At 40.3% G+C, this 19,102-nt stretch overlaps 1 protein-coding gene across 5 annotated transcripts in view; it reads right to left on the bottom strand.

The window, feature by feature from the left end:
• Positions 1-789: 789 nt before the first annotated feature.
• Positions 790-19,102, bottom strand: part of SUGCT (succinyl-CoA:glutarate-CoA transferase) — a 323,003-nt gene continuing 304,690 nt past the window's right edge. For 4 of the 5 annotated variants that reach the window (XM_051610119.1, XM_051610122.1, XM_051610123.1 and 1 more), the window contains one exon: positions 790-1,382. In XM_051610119.1, the coding sequence (XP_051466079.1) occupies positions 1,219-1,382 (164 nt within the window). In that variant the 3' untranslated portion in view covers positions 790-1,218. The remainder of the gene's footprint in view (positions 1,383-19,102) is intronic. The other variant, XM_051610125.1, reaches the window with a different exon arrangement.

Here is a 19,102-nt window from a genome sequence, read left to right as displayed (position 1 = left end):
TTGCCTCACTCCCAGAGTGCATACAACAAAGGTTAGACCCTTCCCATATGCTGAGTTTACTTTAGCTGTAAATTATATGCTGTGATAGAGGAGCGTGGCATTTCTTCTGTGAGTGAAGTACTGCCAAATTGGTTTGCAGAGAAGAAATGGCTCTTTTTTAATCTTTTCCTTACTACTTGTCACAGATCAAATTCTTCCTCCTCCTAGCAGTGCATAGTGCCTTACTCTTAAGACCAACCCTACTGCAGGATCTTATTACTAAATCTGAGGAATGTTTGTCAACTCTCACCATGGGGGTTTTGACTGAGTCAAAAGTTTTGCGCAGATTTTAACCTTTGTTCTTTCCATAATGAAAGGTGCTTTGGATGGCAACTGGAGTCAGAGACAGGGATCAGTACCTACCCACAGAGCCAGACTGAAAAGTCTGGCAAGTTCTGGGATTTGACATGCAGCATGTGGGGGTTTTTTTGTGTGGCTCAATGTTTAATCAACAGTACCTTGGGCCTTTCTGAATCAAATTACAAAAGACTACTCAATCACAGTTTGTCTCTCAACTGATCTTGGAATAGGCTTGTTTCATAACTGACTAACTGTGCCAATTTCAGCTTATTTCTGCTAACATACTGGGATTGTCCTGACCATGCAATGTAATATAAAGACTACTGGTAATTGGGAATACCAGGGAACAGAAGTGGGTTTTGCAATGGTTACTCTGCCCAGGATTAAAAATAGAGATGAACAAAGTGTTCATGACTGATTATTCTGTTCAAAATCAATCAAATAAACCACTGCTTTGTAAACAATTTATTTCCTACTAAAATAATCGTACAGAACAGCTTTCTGTAAATCGGGAGTCTAGTATACAGCTTTTTAAGGTTCTGCTTCTTTTCACTAACATTATGTCCTTCTGGGGACAAACATTTAGGCAATTACTGTAATTATTATAAGAACTCCATTTCCCATATGAAGTACAGAAAATGAATAGCCACACAGGACTGTATAATTACATTTACCACCACCCCCTCCAAGAAAATCTTTCACTTAGGCACTATGAGATTGTTTATTTGATACATCAGAGTTAAAATCATACAAACACACATGGAAGAAAATTAGGAATTACATTATGTCTTCTCTTGGAGTCCCATTAGGGGAGCTGAAGGGAGTAAAGAGAGGACAAAGTAATGTGAACTCAGTGTGAAGGAATGTAGCTAATGTTCCTTATCTGACCTCATGCTGAGACACAGCACCAGTGCGGAGCAGTTCTTCTATGGCATCATCCTCATACCCCAGCATGCCCTTCAGTATCTCCACTGTATGCTGTCCAACAAGAGGAGGTGGCTTGGGATGAGACACAGCAAATTCACTGTATCTGACACCTGGTCCTGTAAAAGAAGCAGACAGAAGGGAAATTACTTTCGAAAGCTGCTGCCCATATTTATATTTAAGTGTCTATGTTAGTTTAAAGGCAAGTGTGTCACTTTTCTGGTGGTCTTATCACACTCCTTATCACAGAAATGTCATATTCTGGAGTTACACACTAAAAAATTCCAGTTCAGAATAATGTACCAATAAGCCAGATTCAAGTAGTTCACTCAAAAGCAGACCTGCTGAATATTTGTCCAATGTTAGGAATGTCTTCACCCTTTTCCCAGTGGTGTGTGTGTCGGGGTGCTCTGAGTCACACACTGCATCACAGTCTACCACTCTCTGCTAGCTGAACAACAGTGCCCAGACCATGCCCAGCCCACACAACGGGATCTGGTGCAGATACCCCCACACTCTGTCTAGACAGGAGGCAGCACAACCATAAGAACACAATGAAATGTCATCTTAACACACTGCTACTGATGTTGGAACAGTGCACCAGATGATGGGAAGCACCATCTGCAGTTAACAACAGCTCAAGTGCCTCTGCAGCAAGCTCCATTACACTGAGGTGATGTAGAACTGACATAATGCACAGCAAAGACACTTCAAGCTTGTTTCATGTTTTCTGTCAAAAATATAGGCAGCAGCAGCCATAAGAAACTCAACAATGTTGTTTTTTTTTTAATACAGCAAGAATAACTTCAAAGGTGAAAATCACTTAGGGAAGCTGGCAACAATATGAAGACTTTTATGTCTATTGCAGGTAGTCAGATGTCAATTTTTCCTGTAGTCAACTGAGCAGAGATTTCAGTATAGTTGCTTGCAGACTAGCAGCTATAACAATTACTGTCAGGCTCAGAAGAGGAAATGAGCCATAAATTTAGACTGCAATCAAAACTGAGGTGTATGCCCAGTGTATGCATAGAAATACCATTTGATAGAGAAAGAGAGGACATTAATTTCCCAAATTATCAGTTGAAAACTTTTATACAAAATTCAAGAACCTTCGATCCTTTGGACAATTGGCAAAATATTTCCTCTATTTGCACTTAAGCTCTTTATTATATCATCTAAAAGAATTACAGAAAAAGTTTTAAGTAATGTCTTTGCCTATGACACTACAGCTTTACTTAGAAATGCAAAGAAATACATAGGGCATCTTACTAGGCAGAACTGTGTCTGACTTCTTTCTGAAGAAATAGGATGTTCCCAGTAAGGGAAATGAACCACAGGGAGAAGTCATCCTATAAGAGCATGAATAGGGAAGTTGAGTTAATATTTGAGTACTTATTTGAGGAGAGATGCTGACAAAGGTCACACAGCATGCTAAAATATGCCATTTTTTCATCAGTCCTCAATAATTTTGTGATCAAATCATTAATACAGTAAAGGTATTCACCTACAAGCAGGCCCAAATAAGGTAAAGAATGCCTCGAAAAACCCATTTTTTTTCAAGCTGATTTGGTATGTTCCTGATGAGTATGCTCCTGGAAGAGGTCAGGTATGGTTCCTGTATTTAAAAAGGAAAGGAAGTTGAACTGGGAAATAAAAGACCAGATTACTTAATTAAGTTCCATTATATACTAGAGCAAATAATCACACTGAAAGTACTCAGGAGATGAGTAACAGCCAGCATGTATCTATGAAGAAAAAATAGCTCAATCTCTTGTTTTTCTACCAGGAGAAGGGCTGGAGGTGAGGTACATCCCATCTAACTTTAGATGCCAATAGCCTAGATATAGATGTTTTGTTGCTTAGATTCCCTTTGGAATCACCGCAGATGAAAAGACACACAGTGTAGTTCTTCTAAGACACTGGTAAATTATGAAACTTGGCCAGATGAATTGTGATCACCTAGGTTTCTCCTTAATGGAGTTGGCAGGCAAATAACTTAGATGCAGACCTCTACCATCTAAAGTCAGGTGAGACTACCCTCTGACCACTAGGATGCCAGATAAGATTTGACTTGCAGAAAGAAAATTCTCTACTCTTTTCCATAAACTCATGAAAGAACACAGTCTGGGTAAACTTGAAGCCAGGTGCAATACTGAGAGGGAAATCACATTCAGAGAATTGCTACCTGGGGTCTTCTAAAAAGCACAATGTTTCAAGTGAGCTTCAGAGAAATCTATTGGTATATTTTTAGTGGGTTGCCTGGTAGAACTCAGATCATACCTGCTCAGGTTTCTGAGGACTTAAGCTAAAACTGACTGTGAAGTAGATTTCACAATGACCTGGCTACACTGGAGAAATGGTCTGATAGAAGAGGGTGAAATTGCATTCTGTCAAGGGGAAGTTAACTACCTTTAATTATGTAGATACAGGGCAGAGGACAAATACCAAGGTAGCAATAGCTAGGGTTTATTCTAGATCACAAAGTGAAGATGAGTCAGCAGCATCATGCTGTTGCAAAAAAGGCAAGCATCATAGAGCGATGTACAAACAAGAGAAAAGGCTGCAGGACACATGAAATAATCATTTTGCTCTAGTTAGGGCTGGCAGGTCACAGCTGGAGCAGTGTCTGGTGTGGGGCCCCCACTGCACAGCCATCTGTAATACCCAGAGGGGTTCTACAGGACAGCAACTGAAATGATCAGGGAAAACAGGACAAACTGAACACAGTGGGATCATGGACCTAAGGAGAAGGACCTAAGGAGAAATATGTCTTCAAAAAATAGAAAAAAAATTTTAAAATGTAGCAAAATGCTGCAACAGGCCATGCAAGAAGGCTGCTGAGTTCAAATCAACCAGGTCTTTAGGAACAAGAATTATTCCACCATAGCAGATTCTACAGCTGATTCCTGGGGCTTGCTGATGGATTACGTGATCTCTCACTGTGCCCTTTCACCCACTAATATTCATGAAAGTGAAGAAACAGCTCACATCAGTGATAACTTTTCTATCAACTCATTCCTCTAATTCTGCTCATTTTGAACACAGTTCAATTTTCAGAGAAAATCTCAAGTAAGAGATCAGTAAATTTTAAAGTGACAGGTAGGCACTAGGCAATATTTGTATTAATTCCTCTTCCTAGGCCTGACTGAGGGCTGAACTGGCACTAGTGCAAGCCACAGGAATGATCTAGTTGTGCCAACTGAAATGCTTTTGAAGATAATTTCAGAGCAGAAATGCCCCTTAGAGACTTATTAGTCTAGAAATTCAATGTAGCCACAAAACTATTAGGCAATTTCTATATAATTAAAAAAACAACATCGAGATACAAAGCAATCTTATTTCAGGTGTGTGTATCTGAGAGCTCTTTACACCGAGAAATCAACAAACCCTGAAAGGAACTAGTTTAACAGCTATACACTTTTTAATTGCTTGTGCAAATTTTTGCTAGTATAAAAATTGCGTATCTCAGACCCTAGGAGTTTTTGCAGCAACATCAAAAGACACAGAATAAAACTTCTAATGAGAGAAAAACAAAAATGACATTAAGTGTACAACAGGCATAGAATGCTTCACACTTCCCAAAGAAATTAATCTTCCAAACTAGAGCATGCTAGAAAATTATACAGCAATTATAAAACCAGTGTCTTCCTTGAGCTTTTATTGTCTGATGCATAATTCATCATGCTACTTTTCACTTTGATAGACTTATAAAGTTATCTACATTCATTCAAAGGAGCTACTTGCTAATGATCCATCATTAACGATTCTCTGTTCTTTCCTTGTGTAACTTCTACTTGGCTTCTGTGTCAATTAGGAGGGTGCAAAGCTTGCCAGTCAGGCTTCAGCAATCCCACGCTCCTACCCAACAACGCTCCCAGAGTGCAACCAGCAGAATGCTATGCAAATGCTAATTAAACACAACTGCCTTAAGAGGAAACCATCCCTTGAGGCAGAGAGAGGTGAACTGCTTTAATTGAGGTCAGAAGCATTTGCATGTGGGCGAGTTACAGGGAGCCTTGCAGATGAAAACAGGATTTTGCTGCGGTGGAAGCAGGGTTACCAGCTGGAGGAGGTAAGGCAGCAGTCACCTGGGCATCCTGGCTGTAAAGAGGACACTATACTCAATTCAGCAATGAAGTTAAAGGGACATACACAGTAACCTGAAAAAAAGCACTGAAGGAAGGAGTGGTAGCTGTGATTTATCCTTGTCTTGTTAAAAGGAGCCTGTGTCTCTTTTTTGCTTTGATTTTCATTGCCAGTAAGCCAAAGGGCTTTTCCACCACATTTATATTCTAGGCTAATCTTATTTTATTATTATAATTTTGGCTTTGGCACATTGCTAAAATACATGCTGTGCACACCATGTAATGTACAAGAGTTATTAATGCAACAGTAAATCAAAATTTGTATCAGTTGCAACCACAATGACAATCATACCATGATATCTCGAAGACTTCCCTAGTATTTGAACTCAGTATCATCATCATAAGTTCTGTTTCTCTAGTGCCTATCTACTATTGTATTGCTAGGCAGCAAACTGATATATTAAATTAAGACATACTAAACACATTAAAGCAAAAGACAAAAATGAGACAAAACCACAGGAAGGGCCCTGCAGGAACAAAATGTCTTTGAACATTCACCCTGAACAGGTGAAACATGCAGCAGTCGTTGCAAAGTGTCACTGGGCATTGCTGAGACTTGGGGCTGCAGAAGCAGTCAGTGTTACTCTATGAGTAGCAGAAATTAAAAGTTGAGTTAGAATTATATTAAAGGTGCAAAGCACACTATCTAAAAATGGGTAAAGGTAATAACCTTTGCTTTGTGCTGCCAAATAGCAGTCTCGCAGCACTCTGCAAAGTCACTGGGCAACACTTTTTCTACAGCACAGGTTAGTGCATATTGAAGCATTTAACTCTCAGACTATGCAGAGGGAATCAGGCCTGGGGACAGCCAAGCTCAGGGAAAAGTCATGACTAGTTCTCATTATTCAAGTGTGACAAGGAAAAGAAAGGGGAAGTTTGAGCTAATGTATGTGTATACATTCTGCTTTTGGAATATACAGTTGCAAAAATGAGAAAGCCAATGCCACTCATTAGTCATTTCTACCCCAGCTCACTGCAGTTTATATACATGGAGGAATCATATGAAAACCAACCAAACACTTGTGCCTCTTCCAATAACATGGTGTTGCTACATAACAGTTCTGCAATTCCAAAGAAATATCATCCACAGTCAACAGTGATGGCCCACAGCCAATACATGTGCTCCCAGATCCCATATACGCTACAGGTCAAGTGTTTCAAGTATGAAATCAGCTGGTTATGAAACTGGCCTAAAGGAGGATCTGTGGGAAACAAGCAGTGTCTTTTAAGGCAATGAAAAGGAAAAAAAAGAAAATACAGAATGTCAGCAAGAGGGGTTTCACAGCTGTCATGTCATTCATAGGACATTTTCATGTTAGAAGTGATGTATGCAGAGATATGTTACCAGGAGTTGACTTCAGTTTGTGTGTCTGGTCTTTTCCCTTTGGTCCCAGCCATGACTTCTGTCAATCAACTATTCACAGTTGAGAAGATGGGGTGCCTGAGCACACAGTGAAGCCCAGCTTGGCTACACTGCTTTTACATCAGGTTTCTTCACCTTGATGACAAATAAAGTAGAAAAGTACATACAAGAAAAAAAAAAGGTCATTAAAAAGTCCTGCTAGTTTGAATAGTGCACAGAGGCTTCAAGGGATCTCCAGAATTAATGACCTGCTCTCTCATAACTGGGCAACTCCCACATTTTTCTGTTTCTTGCCACAGATCTGAAAGTTTGGGAGCTTGGGAGACTTTTCAGGAATCTATTTATTTGCTGGGAAAAAAATCCTTTCCTTTTGCATTACATTTGAGCTGGTGATTTACCTTTCAAGATCCACTCATAATGGATTCAAAAAAAGGAATTAAGAAGATAATATTCAAAGATTTGCTGCTCCTTCCCTCACTGCAGCTTCTACTTCTTCCCCCACTGAGAGTACAGCCACACTGTGTTCACTTGGCATCCAGCACAACTGAGAGGGTGGAAAACTTTGGCAGGATGAGAAGAATGAGTAACTGAGAGCGCAGAGAATGGACAAAGTTTTTCAAATGGTAATAAAAAAACCTACACCTTGTTCTAGGTGTCATACAAACACAGATATAAATAAAAGACTAAAGAGTAGTAGTAGTAAACAGTAAAATCACTAGGGCAGTAGATAGTATCAATACTAGAAATATCTACAAGCCATCTGTTTGCCTTTTATCATTTGACCAACGCTGACTGCCATGGGAGAGCTATGAGAAGTCTACAATGTCCAAGGAACTGAGGAGGTAAAAGCTGATGTACTGTGACAGGAATGAGTTGACAGGCAGAGCATATACATAGTTTATGTCTGATAGCCATAGACGAGTGTCTAAAATTCAAGCCACTTATAAATCCATACTTAGGCATTCAAAGCATCCATTACCTAATTCTTAAAACATTCTGTCAAGTACATTCATAAAAGTACTTTCTTACCTGAAGATGCATATATAGAAATACATTAAAAACATTTTATGTATTTCCTATCAACCAACATCCTGGATATAATCAGTGTAAAAACTACTCAACATTTATATAAGACTTTACATTTTCAAAGTGTCACCATACTCACTGTACCTAATTAGTCTTGCATGACTGCTGGAGTAAAGGAAATAATTTATCAGTCACTCTGGTTGCATATTTGAGAGTAATCCCACATAATTACACCATTCAAATAATGCAATTTTGTGAGAGGGCTCTTGGCACCAAAAAGCTTTAGGAAAGTTGCAGTAAGGTGGTGTCTACTGCTTCCCACATGTATCACCTCACAACACTAAAAATCTGGCCTAACTTTTTGTACAGACTCACTTGGTCCCACTCCTTCCCCAAACCCCCAAAGACCTTAAGAGAAGATTCAGAGAAAGACAGGAAGGAAGATGACTAGTAAGAATACCCAGAGGTAGTAATTTTAAAGAACCATAAATTCCCTAGGTAATAATCTGTAGCTCCATTTCCTAAGGAAACAAGTTTACGTGTCTGAGCTGTCTTTCTAATCATCCGTTTGTCTGCCTTGTCCCTGCCACACACAGTAACTTCTGTACCTGCCAATCTTGACAAAAGTGTAGAAATCCCAAGGAAAGTTAAGTTCTTACCAGTGCTGTGAAAACCAGCAACTGCTGACAGACACCCAAATTACTGCCCTGATGACATTAAAAACCCCCAAAACCTCAGCTGTTATATCTTCTGTTTCGCTGCAAATGGCTCACCAGTAAGTACAGACATGGCTCTATTAGAGTCACCTAGCATGAACTGCTCTTTGCTGGGGGGATGAGACGTAAGGGAAGGAGGAAAGTTCAGGTTATCATAAAGATTATATATAGGATTTCTAAAGGATACAAGTCTAAACAAAACCAATCTTTAGTTCCAGTATTCATGCAACAGCTTCTTCTAGGTATCTTTTATACAGTACTGTGGAAGGTGCATTCAGGCTGTGCCAGCCCAAGCCAAGGAAGTTAAGCGACTTCAAGTTTTTGCTCCTGCATGAAGGAACTGAAGAACTAGACGGCAAAGAAGAGAAGTTCTGCAAAACCGTAAAAGAAAAACAAAACATAGAAGCAAGCCTAAACTACTGAAAATGCAAGCTAAAAATGTAATTTGTCTCAATTCATAATTTAATCAATACAAAACTCAATCCACAATCCCACTACAGGATGCCGGTTAACCACAGGATGTGTACCTAATGCAGAAATTACAGGGTGAGGCTGAAAATCTTGTGCTACACAGGAGGTCAGACTGTGTGATCATAATGCTTATTTCTGGGCATAAACCATATGAATTTCTGAAATCTCCATAAGCAGTACTGTTTCCACACCTGGCTGGGGTTAAGATAGCCTACCTGAACCTTCTCAGATACTTAGGATGCCAAGCCACATATTGTTTCATGTAGACACCTTTATTGTAAACCCAAAGGTTTTAATTACTGTATCTTAAGGAGACTAATTAGGGAGAAGTTTGCTCTTAGTATGGAACAAGAAAAAACAAAATGCTACCTGAAATGAGCCTCTTGTAAGGGCAGAGAACTGCCTAGTTGCAACATGCTCACATGATGCTGGAAGCTGAATCATGCCCCCCGCTGTGCAGGAAGGCCAGGAGCTCCTTGGGGCCCTCCTGCTGAGCCTGGTGAAAACTATTTTCAAGTCCCATGCCTTGTGGTTAGTGTGACCCTGCATGTTGGAACAAGACAAGCCAGCCAACGCAGAAGGTGTCTGTGTCTCCTCAGCATACCAATTTGTCCTTCCCTGTGTTCTTTCTTCAGCTATAGGTTAGATTTTTTGGCTTTTCGGAGACCCCGAAAGTAATCCTCTTGGCCAGCTGTGCAGCATCAGAGTTGGAGCAGATGAGCTCTTCCTTGCAGATGAGCTCTTCCTTATTCTTTAGGTAACCTGCTGAAGCTGAGATAACTGAAGTTGGTTCTAGTCTCTTAATTCAGGGGTGTGGGACAATGCACACTGAGGAACATACACAACCTGATCCTAAGACTCCAATCTCTCACTTGCTAAAGCAGCACTTCTTCAGGGTAGGAGGCTTTAAGCTTTTTCTACACAACTGGTAAAAATAACTAAAAACTAGAAATCTTTGGGCCTTCTTTTAACACAAATTCAAAAGAATATTCTGAACATTCTCCTAAGGAACTTATGAAAATGTGTTTATTTGTCTCAGTCACCCTGACAAGATTCACAAGTCTGATCTTCCAGCTCCTAGGGAACATTTTTATGTGGTCTGCCCTTGAAGTCTTTGTCTAGTTATTTCTGTACCCTTCTGTAAGCATGGACATCAGAACAGGGTAGAGATTATTGCACAGAAGAAAAAGATTTTTTCTGTTCCCTTTTTATACCTCTAAAGAGCTGACCAGCTCTTTTCAGTACAGCTTGTAATGGGAATTTACTTTAAGATGATTATATGTCTATAGCTCCAATCATGCTTCTCTAAGTCTCTTTTCAAAACCAGAGGTATCTGTTCCACAGCTCTACCTGGAATTTTTGTCTGATGGTATTAACACCCCCTGTAACAGCTCTTTTGGCAGCAATAGTTGGTAGCCAGAATAGAAAGTGAGCTGGGTGGCAAATGGTTTATTACAGAAGCAGTCTACACATTGCTTTGCTTTAGTTCCCCACCCTCACCACAACCCATCTGTATATTAGTGCAGATTATTTATTAATTTATTTAGGATAATTAATGTCTTAAGACATTCTTCTTAGCCTGTTAAGGAAAAGAAACTGAGAAATGAAAACCTTCTTTGGTCCCCCTGCAGCAGACCTATTTTCAATCACTTCTTAGGACTTTCACATTGACTAACTTTTCCTCAAAAATCCCTTGTTTTGGCCAGAGGATAAAGTCACAAAAGGGGTGTATTGTTATAAAAAGGCAAAGATATTTATTTACACATCAAATCATGTGTCTGTCATGTGCTGTATGCATATTGCCATGCACGTTTATTCTACACCTCTTTAGATTTTTCCCCTGTGGCCACAATACATAGGCATAGAAACCTCCACATGTGGAAAATTCAACAGTTGGTCTATACTTTCTTGCCTGGTTAGTGACCCACACCAAGCGAGTATCTGCTGAGTGAGTATTAAAATAATGGAAAAAGCCATCAGAAGCAGCACAGCCAAGGAAATTCTGGTGGTTGGAATTCCTCAGCACAGACGACAGCCAGGTAACTCTGTTTGAGCACCATGGAAATATTTGGAACTCGATTCTCAAGCAAGGCATTTGTGATTAAGTAGGGCTGAGTACTACGCGCAGCCTGATCACTCTTCCAAAAGCCCTCCCACTCCACCCTCCATTTACTTCTGCTGTCCCTTGTGCAGCAAAACGAGGCCAGTTCCAGTGCACAGGGACCTTCCCTGGCAAAGGAAGATGGGAAGGGATTTGATACTTTGTTTTGGATTACTTGAAGAACTGCAAATTACATTTTTAGCTCTTTTTGGGTAAGGTGCCCAGACTCCTTGAGGCATAGGCTACTAAAAATGCTGGCTGAGTTTTGAAAAGCACTGTGCAATCTGGGACGACTCTGTTTTTGAGTGTCATACTTGAGACATCTTTAAAGAGGCCCAGTTTCCAGAGAAAGCTAAGGACATCTGAAAATCTTTTTCTTTCAGGATGTCTCAATTTGACTGTGCAGAGACATCTGGTATTCAAAGTAGACAAGAAGAGTGAATATCCCTTCACTGAGCAGGGGGAAGTAGAACACTAGACATATAACTCCGTTTAGCCACTTCTTTTTTCCTATTTCCTATTGCAAAGCAACCATCAGGTAAATCTTAAATTCTTCAAAGGGAAACAGAACGCTTAAATTGCAGTCTGGGAGTGGGACTAGAGAGATGACACACTGCAGGTTAGGCTTTTTTTCCCCCAGCTATTTATAAGTGACAATCTGATCAACTCTGTCTCAGTCTGAAGGATGGGAACAGCTTTTTGGCTTTCCATTGTCTGCTGACATGATACTTGTTGACTTACAAGTATGAAAGGAGCATGGGTATTTGTAAACATTACTGAGGGGTGACCTCATTAATGTTTACAAATACGTAAGGGGTGAGTGTCAGGGAGATGGAGTTAGGCTTTTCTCAGTGATGACCAGTGATAGGACAAGGGGTAATGGGTGGAAATTGGAGCATAGGAGGTTCAAGGTGAATATGCGAAAAAAATTTTTTACTGTGAGAGTGACAGAGCACTGGAACAGGCTGCCCAGGGGGGTTGTGGAGTCTCCTTCACTGGAGACATTCAAAACCCACCTGGATGCGTTCTTGTGTGATGTGCTCTAGGTGACCCTGCTCTAGCAGGGGGGGTTGGACTAGATGATCTTTCGAGGTCCCTTCCAGCCCCTAAGATTCTATGATTCTATGATTCTATGATTCTATGGGGCAGGAGAAACAGCCATTTCAAACCAAGCAGCCACCAGTTTGGTTTCTGGTTGTGCAGGCATGCCGATGTACTCGTGTGTATGTCAGTTAAGTATAGGCTGGGTCTGTATCTAAGCTCTTGTGGTTTCTAACATTTGACAGTCTTTACTCAATCAGAAGGGATTTCAGTGTTGTGTTCTACCCTACAATGGGCAAAAGAGTCAGAAATCATCTGTCTTCACCCACAAAGACTAGAGTAGGATTAAGAAACAGAAATTTAGGAGTCAGACACACCCATGAAGAGGAATGAGGCACAAGGTTAGGAAGCCATCCAAAGCTCAGTTGCCTATCCCCTCACTAAACTAAACTAAAAAGTATCTTTTGCTCAAGAAGAAAGCTGAAAAGCTGGGGAACAAAAGTTAAAATCAGCCATGCCTAAGCAAATCACAACTTAAATGTGTGCAGATCAGTTTCATTAAAATATTTCCCCATTCCCTCTCTTTTTCCACCTCCTAATACTCTGGCTGTTTCCTTCAGCTCCTCTTTAAACTGCAAAGCAAAATGCTTTTTACTGATATGGTTTTTAATATTGAAGCCCTAATCTTAAGCAGCAGGTGCTTGCTTTCAATGGAATTTTTCCATCCCTGAATGTCTGGGAGCATCAGTAGCACCTCCCTCCTACACAGTCCCTCACCTTTGATGCTTTGCCATTTGTACTTGTGGGTTTTCATTTACTGTATTTCTTCTCCTTTCTGCAATCTGTTTTTTCACTGCAAACCCTTCGACCTCTCTTCTGGTTTCTTTTACCTCATACGATTCGGAACTGTTGTGTGTTAAAAATCCTTATAAAATATGAAGGTCCCTGCTGTCTCTGGCCTCGCTATCTCTGGGCCTCAGTTTCAGCAGCTCTGCGTCTACTCTACACTACAGGCAATTTAAAAGGGCCTTAGACTTGTTCTCAGTATTTGCATCACCAGAACAATTACATTTTAATTGCCAGAGGTCCTAGGGCTTCTCTGCACAAAAAACTGGTACTAAAATAACAGTTGGTTTTACTTCATACAATTAGTTTTTTTGGAACAAGTCTGCGTGTGGGCACTTTTGTTCCATACTAATAGTTTTTGTTTCCATTTAATTTTAGCTTTTTGGTTAATCTTATTCTAGTTGTTTTTCTCCTTATAGTTTTCCATTTTGAGTTAATATAAATTATTTTGTACATGTATAATCTCAAGCAAAATCCAAGACAAAAGCATCCAAACTCAGTTTGCAATGACATATCTAAAAGTGTGGATTAAAAGTAGCTGTGACAATTCCAGATTGCCTGTAGAAAAAATGCCATTTGCATCCTAACACAACTAGAGATGCTGTAGTAAATGAATGGCTGCTTTGCCTTGGTGCTGGTAGATTGCTTCCAACCACAATACAATTTAATAACATCTAATTGTTAGTTGTTTCTTATATACAGGAATGCATTTCCCCTAGTTTGTGCTTTAGTTAATCTTCCAAATCTATTTGTATATGGCTATCAAAGAACAGTTTCTTTTTTATCTTTATTTGCCTTTCTGTTGCTTATCAGATACACATGCATATTGGTGCACAGCCCTTCCTCAAAAGTTAACAACATGCTGCAGGAACAACCATAACCTTGTTCCCTAATAACTTAACGGAAAACTCTGCCTTTTAAAATATGAATCCACATTGTGCAGCAGTAAATCACAAGGGCTCACATAGCTTTCTCATAACCAGCTTTTAATTGAGTTTTCCATTCTTAACAAGGCAACCCAATTCCAGAATCCCATACCAGCCACTTCCTTAATCCACAAAGCTCAGAGGCTATCTTCTGCACCGACAGCATGCAGAAATGTTTAATGCTAACACAAATACCTTTCATAGATTATTCTGATTCTCAGGCTGATTTCTAAGCCAGCTGTTCTCCGCCTGATTCAATGTGCAGATTTCATTTTAAAACACAGAATATTCCCTGGTTACCTGCCATATAACTAGATCTTACAGGTGTAGGGCATGTTTGTAATGCTTGTTCATCCACTTGCAGGAAAAAAAATCATAAAATAAAATACTTCGTGTAGCTTTCCTGGATTCTAATTTTTTTTTCTCCAACTTTCAGATACTGTATCAACTGAAGAATGCCAGGAATTACTTCATGCTTTATATATGTACCTGTTACATATTATATTCATTAATTTCAAAGCCAGCTGCTATTTTTTCCTTAAAATAATCCTTGATGGTATGCTTTTTAATATCTATAAGAAGAAATTTTAAATCTACCTTGAATATAGTTCAATTACTTTTTTCTTATCACATAAATAGGGTAACTAGCTTCCTGCTTGTCCTGGTGTTTATTTTCTGTACAGCAATTTTGAGAAACAAGTAACACCAAATACAAAACAAAATTAGGAAAATACAAGAAACTCATTAGAAGAAACTAATAATCATTGAATAGTAAGGTTAACCACAGTACAGACTGTAGAGTTGGGAATCCAAATGGCTGGATTTGGCTCCTTGCTCTATCAACTCTATGATCACAGTCAAATCACATTCCCTTGCCATATCCTTATGTTTCCTGTACAGTTTTGTTAGCCTTGGCTATTTAGATTAGAAAATGTTAGGAACTGGAGATGTCTCTTACTATTTGTTTATACAGTGTCTGACACAATGGGCCCCACTTTGTATTGGAACGAAACACAAATAATTTTCTGATATCCTGTCTCCCAGAGCTGCTTCAGAGGAGTATGAACCACTGTCCCAAGTTATATCTGATAAATTGTGCATTAGTGTGTTGTGGGAGAGGTTTCTTTCTAATCTGAAATCCATCTGTCTTGTTGTACTGCAAGTGATAGTTTCTGGGCAGAGAGCATACTAATTGCAGGATTAAACTCTTAGCTAACTCTTGGGTGGAAACTGTTTCCCATAACGTGGTAGAAAACACATGTTGGTTTCTGTTTGCAGAACCTTGAATGTCACAGCCCCATCTTGTCTGGGATATTTAGGTTCTCTATTGACCTATGTCTGTGCAATATAATTGAATTAAAATTAAATAATACCTAGCTATCAAAAAGTATTTTTCAGATTTTAGTGGCTCCAGTACTGCTTAGCCTGGTTTAGTTCCCCTTTGAAGGCAGAGACGATTGTGCTGAATGTAATGAATTCTGCACCTTCTCCAAATAAGTAGCACCCAAACCTAGAGCTGGAAAATTATCTGTAATTTTGGTTAAGTGTCTTAGGTTCGTTTTAATTTTACAATACAAAGATTTCAAACTTTTAAAATCTAAAGTGCATCTTTATATATAATGTTTTGCTATAATAGCTCTCATTTTTTTGGATGCGCACATTATTTATATTCACTCAGGTGAATGACTGATATTATTGATGTGACACAGACCCACTGACAAGCTGCAAGAAATAGCTGGCTTCCAATATCTTTTCATCCTATGGGTACACAGAGGGGGCAGATACTAGACTGCCAGACACCAATGTGGAGAAAATAATTCAGAATCTCATCCTCTTAAGGCTCTCCAGTCAAAAGCCATCCTGTTAAAAATGTACTAAACTTGCTATATTGTTAAAATGTACTGAAAATGCTGGAGAAAACTATACTTTTCAAGAAAAGCTAGATTGTTAGATGAAGTTGTTTTAATCTAATTTTTATGGTTGTGGTTGCAGTGCAACCATGAGACATCACAGGCTGTACCACAGAATCAAAACCTCTTCACTACATATTGCTATATTTGAACCAAATGCCCACGTCAGAAAACATTAATAAACCTATGTGCTGCTTTGATGGGTTTTTTGGTAGTGGGGAGGGGCCTTACCAGTGGCTGCTGTGAGAAGCTGAAGAGCTCTGCCAGCTCCAAAACCAGTCAAGGAGCCATTAGAGAATCAATAGATGCGCCTCTTCAATTAACATATAAAGAACTGAGATAAGAGCTGAGCAGAGTGAATAGTTAGAAGGATCGGAGCTGGAGAGGCAGAGCTGTGCTCGTGGTTGGTGAGGAAGAAGGGGAAGAAGGTGCCCAAGCAGAAGCTTCCCTGCAACCTATGGCGAGATGGCAGCTGTCCCCTTGCATTCATGGAGGAACATGGTGGAACATTCCCTGAAGGCGCCAGGAGGGATGGACATGGATTTGCTGCCAGTGGACTTGGATTATGCAGCTGTGGAAGACCCGGGCACCAGGGGAGGTGGCTGTTCCCAGAGCAGCCTGTGACTCTGTGGGAAGCCCAGGCTGGAGCAGCCCTGGACCTCGTGGGAAGGACTCATGAAGGAGAGGTTGGTGGAGGACTCTCTGCCATGGGAGGGACCCCATAGGGAAGCAGGGAAGGACTGTAAGGAATCCTTCTTCCTGAGGAGGAAGGAGCAGCAGGAACCACCAGCCTGTGAACTGACTCTAAACCCCATCCCCGGTCCCCCTGTGCCGCTGGGGGGAAGGAGGGAGAGAAACCGGGAACAAACGGATTTGGGCCCAGGAAGAAGGGAGGGGTGGGGTAACATATGCAAGCCCTGCTCTGTGTGTTTTCTGTGTCCTCTGTGTGTGATTAATGAGAAATTAAATTATTATTTTTTCCCAAGTTGAGTCTGTTTTGCCCAGGACCTTAATCGGTGAAGAACCCTCCTTGTCCTTTGTCTCGACCCATGAGCTTCTAGTTGGCCTTTGTCCTCCTCATCCCACAGTGTGTGGGGGGGGGTGGAGGGGAGGGTTGAGCGAGCGGCCACATGGCTGGTTCTTTGTTGTTGTGTTGGGCTCCACAACAACCTAAAAACAAAGTTAGCTGGGTGAAGGGGGCGAATGGAGTAGGATGAGATACGCAGTGATCTGGGCCAATAGATGCTTTTTACATTCAGGAGTGCAGAAAAATGGATTTGTTTGGGAAAGCTGTTCTTCTAGAGCATGGGAATAAGAACTCTAGAGCAAAAGATAAGGAATCCCACCACCTTCTGACTCCTCTCTTCCTCTGTCCTAAGGTGGCCTAACCAATCTTCTGCTACTACAGTAAGGTCTACCTCTTCAACTAAGCTATTTCTATATTTCTCTGCTTGGCACTGCTCTTTGTTCTCCTTTGCCAACTAACCAGAAGTGGGCAAACCTTCACCCTTTCACAGAGAATATAAAAGCAGAAAAACGCCCGTAGTGGCTCAGTACTCTAGATCACTCTGTGGTGATCGTCAAAAGTAGATGCTTTTGAAGGAGTATGAGAATATAGCAGGAACATTCAGTACTTTCCCATGATACTTTCCCAGCCTCTAGCAACTTGCCATCTATCTCCAGTATCCCACCCTCCTCTTATGCATACTCCCCTGTTCTTCCCAAATCCCTCTCCCCAGTCTCCCATTAACCAACGCCCACTCTAACATCCTGAGGATAATCACCACAAGGAACTTAATACACCATCAGTTAATTTATCCCACGTAGCTCAATTACTCATCAAGCTTCAACGATCTTTCTTGCTCCCAAAGCCCACAGCTCCCCACAGCACTTTCCACTGAATCCTAAGCCCTGTTCTCCTTCACTCCTTCTCCCACTCCTCCTCCAAAACCTTCTACTGACCTTAAATATTGAATACTCCGAATGCTTGATATTTTTCACTGTTCACGTTTTTTTCATTTCCTTCATTAATCAGTGTACTCCCTCCTCTATTTCATACATAAGCTGACCAGTTGCACACTGTACAATGAAAGCAATACTTGAGACAGAGAGAAAGATTTGCAAGCGCTTCTGACTAAACAGAACATATTTGCTGAATTCTTCATCTGGATTTGTTAGATCTCGGCAGCTGGAATTTATCCTTAATGATAAGCCAAGTAACCCCACTTTGCAGCATACACTGCAACCAACATATTTGAAGCAGGTGTGGGAAGATACAGCAAAGCACCGATGACTCCTAAAAGTGCTAGTAGGACCTGAATTTATGCTGAGAGATGTAATACCAATTCAGTATACAGAGTGAATTTCTGTAATTTCTGTGTAAGGTTTATCCAGTCTTCTTAGAGGTCAACCACAAACAAAAGTACAAAAAGAAAAAAAGGAAAAAAATTTCAGACAATTAAATCAAACAGGGTGGGCTTATTTAATTTTATATTATTTAGAACTTTCAGTGAAACTATGTCATTTATGTACACGCAACAGCAATCTTAGGGTACTTCTGTATTGGATATGAGAACAACTTTCTCATCAGATAAATTAAAATGCTGGGGTTTTTTGTGACTCAGAGGGAAGACATGACCACGGCATCTTTCTACAGCATTCATTCTCCTAGGTCAACCAGCTGGTATTGCCTCTTTTATAATTAAAGTCTGGATGCTCAGCTTCTTAAGTATGGCTCTATGACAGGCTAGCCCAGGTGATCGATCACACGCTTCCCCTCCATCTCCCCTCCCAACTAGCTTTGATTTGTAACGTGACTAGAGAAATAAGTCCACAGTTTTCACAAATGACTGAAGTAGGAAGCCAGGATGCTTTTACTTTTTGATCTGACATGCCTGTGGTAGCCCTAATTTTAAGAAAGCATAGTCTCTGAAGTTCAGTCTTTAATGCATCTTCAGCTGGGTAACCGAAATTGAGGATCAAATCACTTATTAACTTTGAAAAGTTGATCTTAATTAGTATTTTTGTGCTGGAGCTGTCCTCTTTTATACAGCCTTCTGAATCCTTTTGAAAATGTTATCCAATGTCAGTCCAAAATCTATTAAAATCATGATGTCCTGCTTGGTTTATAGACACAGCATACATGGAGAACACAGGCCTGCTTTATATGGTGTACTTTCCGTGACATGTGGAAACTGCTGCTGAAATCAATGGCAAACGACAGCACGCAACATCTGGGTACAAGCAAACCCACAAGTTTCACAGAAGCTGCTCATATTGGATGTTTTGAGAGTG

This window comes from Apus apus, chromosome 2 (assembly GCF_020740795.1).
Source record: "Apus apus isolate bApuApu2 chromosome 2, bApuApu2.pri.cur, whole genome shotgun sequence".
In the NCBI taxonomy this organism is placed as follows: Eukaryota; Metazoa; Chordata; class Aves; order Apodiformes; family Apodidae; genus Apus; species Apus apus.
The sequence above is the reverse complement of the archived record's forward strand: the minus strand, read 5'-3'. Positions and strand labels throughout refer to the sequence as shown.